General features: G+C 31.9%; 1 protein-coding gene across 1 annotated transcript; it reads left to right on the top strand.

The window, feature by feature from the left end:
* The first annotated feature begins 217 nt into the window (after positions 1-217).
* LOC115705407 (U4/U6 small nuclear ribonucleoprotein Prp31 homolog) lies at positions 218-4,699 on the top strand. Its single transcript, XM_030632742.2, has 8 exons — positions 218-499; positions 1,207-1,272; positions 1,364-1,501; positions 1,905-2,797; positions 3,131-3,201; positions 3,556-3,658; positions 3,780-3,855; positions 4,297-4,699. Exons 1-8 carry the CDS (start codon positions 458-460, stop codon positions 4,396-4,398), a joined length of 1,491 nt encoding a protein of 496 aa, XP_030488602.2. The 5' UTR covers positions 218-457; the 3' UTR covers positions 4,399-4,699.
* Positions 4,700-7,142: the final 2,443 nt, after the last annotated feature.

Here is a 7,142-nt window from a genome sequence, read left to right as displayed (position 1 = left end):
TACCCCTACCCTTCTTATTAATTCTAGAAGGACTCCTAAAATATGCTGGTAGCTTCCCTTAATTTTTCCTTTTAGGTATCTTCTCAATTGAAGCCTCAAGCCAGCAATGAAGATAATGATGAAATTTCTGTAATTGTATTAATTTCAAAATAGATGCTCCTTAATTTCACCATGTCAAAACTAATATTTATTTTTCTGAATGAAATTTATTCTTTTTTTTTTTAAATAACAAAAATGTGGGTAGTTTTGATAAAAAGGTGGTATGTTGTATTGAAGCCCAATTATTTATAATTTTACCAATAAAAGTGAGAGCCCAATAGCTCAACTTCTTGGCCCTCTCCGTTTCTCAATCTCTCTCTCTCTCTCTCAATCTTCGGTTCTGTGTGACTAACTCATCGGACCAACGGTACCCTAGAAACTTTATCAACCTCGTTAACTAACTTATCGGAGATCGGAGATGGGAGACCGGAGAGCAGGAATTCCGTTTCACTCACAACAGGTACTCTACTTACGCTTTTAAGGCTGCTAATGAGGATTAAATACAGAGAGACGATGCAAACTTTGTTTGTATAGAGTTCTACTTTCGTATTCGACAAGGATATGATTTTAGCTATTATTTAATTCTCTTTTCTTTTGTTCTTCTTTTTAATAATAGTTAGGTTTTCCTTTATAATGGTCAGTAGTTCTAAGATTGAGAAATTGGGTATATTATTATCATTTGAAACGCTATAATAATATGAATATTGTGTTCTTAATAATCATAAGAGAGTTTGTTCTAATATGGATGGAAAGATTTGAAACGTTAGGGCCAGGGCCAGGGCCAAAGAAACTTCCATAATTTTCTGATTTTGGTTTGATAAAAAAAATTCTTTTTCTTTCATGTGAGTCCCATTAGTATAGTATCTGTTCCAAAATATATTTTATTTCAGTACTGTGTTTGAGTTTGGGATAATTCTACATCTTGGTATTGATTAAGTGTTTGGTGACATTGAGAAACTTCTCTTCAAATAAAATCTAATGTATGGTGTTTCTTGTCAATTTGAATTGTAATTATTTTAACTATATATTCATTTGCATCTCTTCATCATTGTTGTTAGGTAGGCGTTTATTCTATACGTGATATATATATATATATATATATATATATATATATATTTATATGCCCTCGCACATACATAGACACTAATTATTGTTGGGTGATTGCAGGCGACTCTGGCGGATTCTTTTCTTGCTGACCTTGATGACCTATCTGACAATGAAGAAGAAGTTGTTGTGAGTAGAAGGTTTTTATTTTTTACGTTCATCAAGCCTAAATATGTCGACTTTGTGTTATTAATTATGGTATGTGTGGTTTATTTTCCAGGATGAAGATAATGCTGAAGCTGGACACATGGAAGAAGATATTGATGGAGACTTGGCAGACATAGAAACTCTTAATTATGATGATTTGGACAGTGTTTCAAAATTGCAAAACTCACAGAGATATTCCGATATAATGCAGGTTTGTTCCTTAAATGTTCTTGTTAAATATATATGATATGTAGTTTCAATGAAATACACTAAACATTGTCTTACATGATCAAGTTGGATTGGATTAAATTAATGCAAATGGTTGAAATTAAAATAAATTGTAATAAAATTGTTCTGCACACGTATATAATGGTGTTGAAATACATGTTAATTAGAGTCATTTTTAACTCATACTTATTTTTTATGCATAAAAATATGTAACCATTGAATATTGGTTTGTTTATATACATAGATACATATATAGTATTATAATGTGTGAGAACTGTATTATGGAATGTCATTACAAATGTCTTAAAAACTATACTCCTGGTAAAGAGTGTACACTGCATCTATAGATATCCTGATTCATTAGAAATATGCTGTATTGTTTGCAGAAAGTGGAGGAGGCACTACTGAAGGGTTCTGATGAATCTGACCAGGGAATGGTATTAGAAGATGATCCCGAATATCAGCTGATAGTGGACTGTAATTCATTGTCTGTTGATATTGAAAATGAGATTGTTATAATTCATAATTTTATTCGGGACAAGTACCGACTGAAATTCCCAGAGCTTGAATCCCTTGTGCATCACCCTATTGACTACGCTCGGGTTGTGAAGAAGATTGGGAATGAAATGGATCTCACCCTAGTTGATCTAGAGGGGCTTTTGCCATCAGCAATTATCATGGTGGTGTCTGTTACGGCATCTACAACAAGTGGCAAGCCACTTCCAGAGGAAGTTCTTCAGAAGACAATTGATGCTTGCGATCGAGCCCTTGCTCTAGATTCTGCAAAGAAAAAGGTTCTTGATTTTGTAGAAAGTAGAATGGGGTATATTGCTCCAAATCTGTCTGCTATTGTTGGGAGTGCTGTTGCAGCTAAACTTATGGGGACTGCTGGTGGTTTGTCATCACTGGCAAAGATGCCTTCTTGTAATGTTCAGCTTCTTGGTGCCAAGAAAAAAAATCTTGCTGGGTTTTCTACTGCGACATCGCAATTCCGTATAGGTTATATTGAGCAGACAGAAATATTTCAAACCACACCCCCTCCTTTGAAAATGCGAGCAAGTCGACTCCTAGCTTCAAAGGCAACTCTTGCAGCACGAGTAGATTCTATAAGAGGAGATCCATCTGGGAACACTGGGAGGGTGTTACGGGAGGAGATACGTAAGAAAATTGAGAAATGGCAAGAGCCCCCTCCTGCAAAACAACCTAAACCACTTCCAGTGCCTGACTCTGAACCTAAAAAGAAGAGAGGTGGTCGTCGATTGAGGAAGATGAAGGAAAGGTATGAAAGTTTAGGGCTTGTTTGGAAGTAATTTTAATTACTAGACATTGTAATTACACTATTATAAAATACAAAATGTGTTTAGATGTCAAGTAGTAATTACATTTAAATTCTTATTTTATGTTTGGCAAATGAGTTTTAATTACATAGAAAATTATATTGTAAGAGGGATAGCTCAAATGGTTGTGGTTTGCTTCCACATGGTTTGAGGTTAGAGTCCCTCCTAGGTATCTACTTAGTTATTTCTGTAGTTTTCCGGTTCCCAAAATTTTTTAGGGCTAGGCGGGGTTCTTAGCTTCAAAAAAATAAAATAATTCTTATGTTGATATACAGATATGCAGTAACAGACATGCGGAAGCTGGCCAATCGGATGCAATTTGGCATTCCTGAAGAGAGTTCCTTGGGTAAGCTTTTGTCTCTAGCTTCTAAGTAACATTATTTGCATCTTGCTTGAGTTCTTTTCTCTTTTAGGGTCTAGCTACATTATTATATTTTTAGGGTCTTTTCTCTTTTCTAACTGTTTACAACAAATAAAAAATTATTTGCATCTTGCTTGAGTTCTTAGATGGTATCCTCTTACTAACCTTGAATTGAAACAGTTTAGGATATCTTTTTTTTTTTTTGAACCAACTAAGTAGTTAAATAAACCATTTTGCTTTAAAATTATTACAGTAAAAGTATATTGCTTTACAATTATTTACAGATGAAGCTTAAATTCATGCATGTCTTAAATTTTCTAACTTAACCCTTGACAATAGGTGATGGACTTGGGGAAGGTTATGGAATGCTTGGTCAGGCTGGAAGCGGTAAGCTGCGGGTGTCAATTGGTCAGAACAAACTTGCTGCCAAAGTTGCTAAGAAGTGAGTGTTCCTTCTGCTTTTGGTTTATATTCTATTTTAAATAAGCTTTCTTTGTTTATGGCAAGGAAGCTCTCTTAGCTTTTGAATATTGTATCATGTATTTATGTCATCTATTATACAGGTTTAAAGAAAAGCAATATGGAAGTAGTGGTGCTACATCTGGACTCACTTCAAGTTTAGCATTTACACCAGTGCAGGTCTCATATTTCTTTCTTATGCACAGGCTATCTTGTTTTATGTTATTACTAGTTTGATTTGATTAAGGCAATTAGTTACTGAAAAGTAAAAAATCTATGGAAAATTAGGTGGTGGCATATTTTCGCATGAACACAATTATGGTTCATCTCTTGCTTTATCATTCATTGTATTGACCTGGATTTCCAGACCTGTTTAAGTGATTGCTCATTTTTTTTTTTCAAAGTGCAAAAAGGAAAGCTTCCATTGATACTTTTAGTCATTCGCTGTTTTGGCTTGTTTATCATTTATGGCATATGGAAGCTGGAGAGATTATCCTTTGGCTTGTGTTATACTTGATCTTTTCAGCAATTTAAGTTTCACTTTCATTGCCATTCCTTTACTTTTCAACTAAAACTTGAAAGAAATATTAAGTGCCCATGTTTTCATTACTTATCTTGCAGGGCATTGAGCTTGCAAATCCACAGGCACACCAGTTTGGCAGTGGAACACAAAGCACCTATTTTTCAGAAATAGGGACATTTTCAAAGATCAAGAGGACCTGAACCATGTAGGGTTAGGGTTTGTGTTGCACATTCACTTGTCATGAACCATGGTCACATTGGGTGAGTGACAAAGTGTGGGGTTTAAGTCCCTTAAATGTGAAAAATCACTTCATGATTTTGCTAAGTATATTGTGATTATAATAGCATTAATAATCGTGCCTGGACACTGTTGTGATAATATTTTCCAGTTTGAGAGTGGGCTCGACTCAGTGTACACTGCTCTGATTATTACTGCTTACTGAATTTTGTATTTTATTTTGAAATATGGAAAAAAAAGAGAAAAGAATAGAATTGAAATCAAGTGTTGGAGGCTGGAGCAGGTGATAAATTCTTTTCTCTCATTATTAATTTACCATTAAAATTAGTATTTGAGGCTACAAACTTGATTTTTTTTAAACATTAGAAAGTAATGTTGAGGATATTTGGTCACATTTTGAAGTTGCTTCTTTAACTCCAGAAATCTAGTTAAAAAAAACTTAAAAAACTGTTAATTGTTGTGTGACTCTCACTTATATTTTCTACCCTCATTTCATTATGGTTACAAAATAATTTGGGATTATCGAAATTCCTTTTAAAAAAAAAAGAAATCAACATTTTATTTATTCCGAAAAGATTTTTTGTTTCCATAAAAATTCAAACTGGAAGAGGTTTTGTCAAGTGACAAAAATTATCTTTCGTAATGCATCCGGCAAAACTCTATCTATAAAAGATGCATTCAAAAATAAAAGGAATGGTGAAGGAAATTAATCAATAGTCAATTAAGAAAAATCAAAGTTTTCTTATTAAATAATAAATAATATTATGTTTGGATAAAACAATGTATTGTATTAATTATTACGATCAAAATTTTTAATAAAATGTATGTTGTATTATTTAAAACATAATAAATGGTCCGTATTAACTTGTATTATAATATTTACAAACGATTCGGGGTCAACTCCAATCTCCGATCCGGACTCGAACCTGAACCCGAACCCGGGACCCATACCTAGTCTCGGACCCGCGACTCGGGCTTAGACTCTGACACGGGACCAGACCCGGGACCCAAACCCGGACCGGGACTTGGACCTGAGCCGTAGTCGGTGTTGGGATAGAGTGTATTGAAAATATATCATAACTTTATACAATCTATTAATACAAGTCGATACCAAACATAGTATTGTATTAAATAATACTAATACAATACAATATAATACGATAAAATATAATGTGGCGTACCTAACGAGCTTTTATTGATGTACTTTACCAACTCGCATTAATAAAGGAGATAGTATTTTATGGAGTAATTTGTGGCATAAATACCTAAGTTTAACTTTCAATTGTAAATAAATACCTAAGTTTAATTTTTGGAGGTAATAATACTTAAGTTATATTTTTGGAACTTTATAGGTTCCTAACCGTTAAATTTAAGCCATTAAATCCACGTATCATTTTCTTACTGCTATATATTTGAAGATATTTATTTGTAACTGGAAGTTAAAATTAAGTATTTATGTCGCAAATTACTCTATTTTATATGTGTTTTTTTTTTTTATCACATAAGATCATTATTTAAACAAAAAAATAGTAACACATTACTAGTATTACTATTTGGGAAAGAGTTCTTTAACCAACACTACCAAACGACAGTAGTAAGTATTTCACTATCAGTAGTCCCTGCATATGAACTCAATTTTAGTTGAAGTTGAAGTATAGTAATTTTTTTATTATTTTTTTTATGAACGTTTAAAGTATAGTATCACAATATTCTACGCATGTAAATCTGCATATGATGAACTCAATCACATTAGTTCTTTGTTAGTTTGTTGTGTAGAATGTTTCCTTCTTTTGTGAGGAAAAATATATTATCACATAAAATCGTTACATAATTTTGCTGCACATCTAGCATTTATTTATGTTTTTATAAAAAAAAGGGAATTTCCATGTATGCATTTTCCATTTTTTTTATATATATATTTTTTATTTTTATAAAAGTTGTTTACATTTTGAGGTTATGTTGTTTTCGTCTTGAGGTTATACTGTTTTTATTTTATAAAAATTATTTTTATTTTGAGGTTATGTTTTCCATTTCGAGATAGGATTTTTTTTCATAAATATCGAAAAATGTAGTAGAGTTTACTTTTATATATCATAAATAAATAATGCCAAAAAAAAAAATGATTAAAAAATAATCAAAGTTTAATATATGGGAAAAAAAACAATAAATAAATTTGATATAACTTGTAATAATAAGGTTCGCTGGAAAAGTTGTCGGTGTCGGAAAGTTAGTGTCGACGGAAAAGTTGCCGAAAAAATCATCGTCCCCGGAAAAATCACTGTCGTTGGAAAAAGTCACCAGAAGTAAATGTCTCAAATATAAATAAAAAATAGAACTGGTTCTATAACATAATGAATAAAAACAAATAATGCAAACTGATTATAATTGAAATATAACTGGTTCTGTAACATAATAAATAAAAAAATAACACAAAATAATTCAAATCAGTTATAATTAAAATAGAATCGGTTCTATAACAGTGCTATAATGAATAAAAACAAATAACACGAAATAACTCAAACTGGTTATAACTAAAATAGAATCGGTTATATATAACATAATGAATATAAACAAGTAACACGCAACAACTCAAACCGATTATAATTAAAAATAAAGAGAAAAACAGTTCCTAAAACACTGAAACATAAATTAAAAACAAAACTAGTTTCATAACAAAATACTTCATAACACATAAGACCTCAAAAAA

The sequence above is a fragment of the Cannabis sativa genome, chromosome 1 (assembly GCF_029168945.1).
Source record: "Cannabis sativa cultivar Pink pepper isolate KNU-18-1 chromosome 1, ASM2916894v1, whole genome shotgun sequence".
Classification (NCBI taxonomy): Eukaryota; Viridiplantae; Streptophyta; class Magnoliopsida; order Rosales; family Cannabaceae; genus Cannabis; species Cannabis sativa.
Note: the sequence above shows the minus strand (reverse complement) of the source record. Positions and strands in the feature narration are given on the sequence as shown.

What these genes read in the sequence shown, in the direction of transcription:
- LOC115705407 (XM_030632742.2), top strand. Translation starts at nt 458, where the DNA reads ATGGGAGACCGGAGAGCAGGAATTCCGTTTCACTCACAACAG. An exon ending in ACAATGAAGAAGAAGTTGTT is followed by an intron (nt 1,273 to 1,363) that starts GTGAGTAGAAGG and finishes TTTATTTTCCAG; the next exon opens with GATGAAGATAATGCTGAAGC. An exon ending in GCTGCCAAAGTTGCTAAGAA is followed by an intron (nt 3,659 to 3,779) that starts GTGAGTGTTCCT and finishes TCTATTATACAG; the next exon opens with GTTTAAAGAAAAGCAATATG.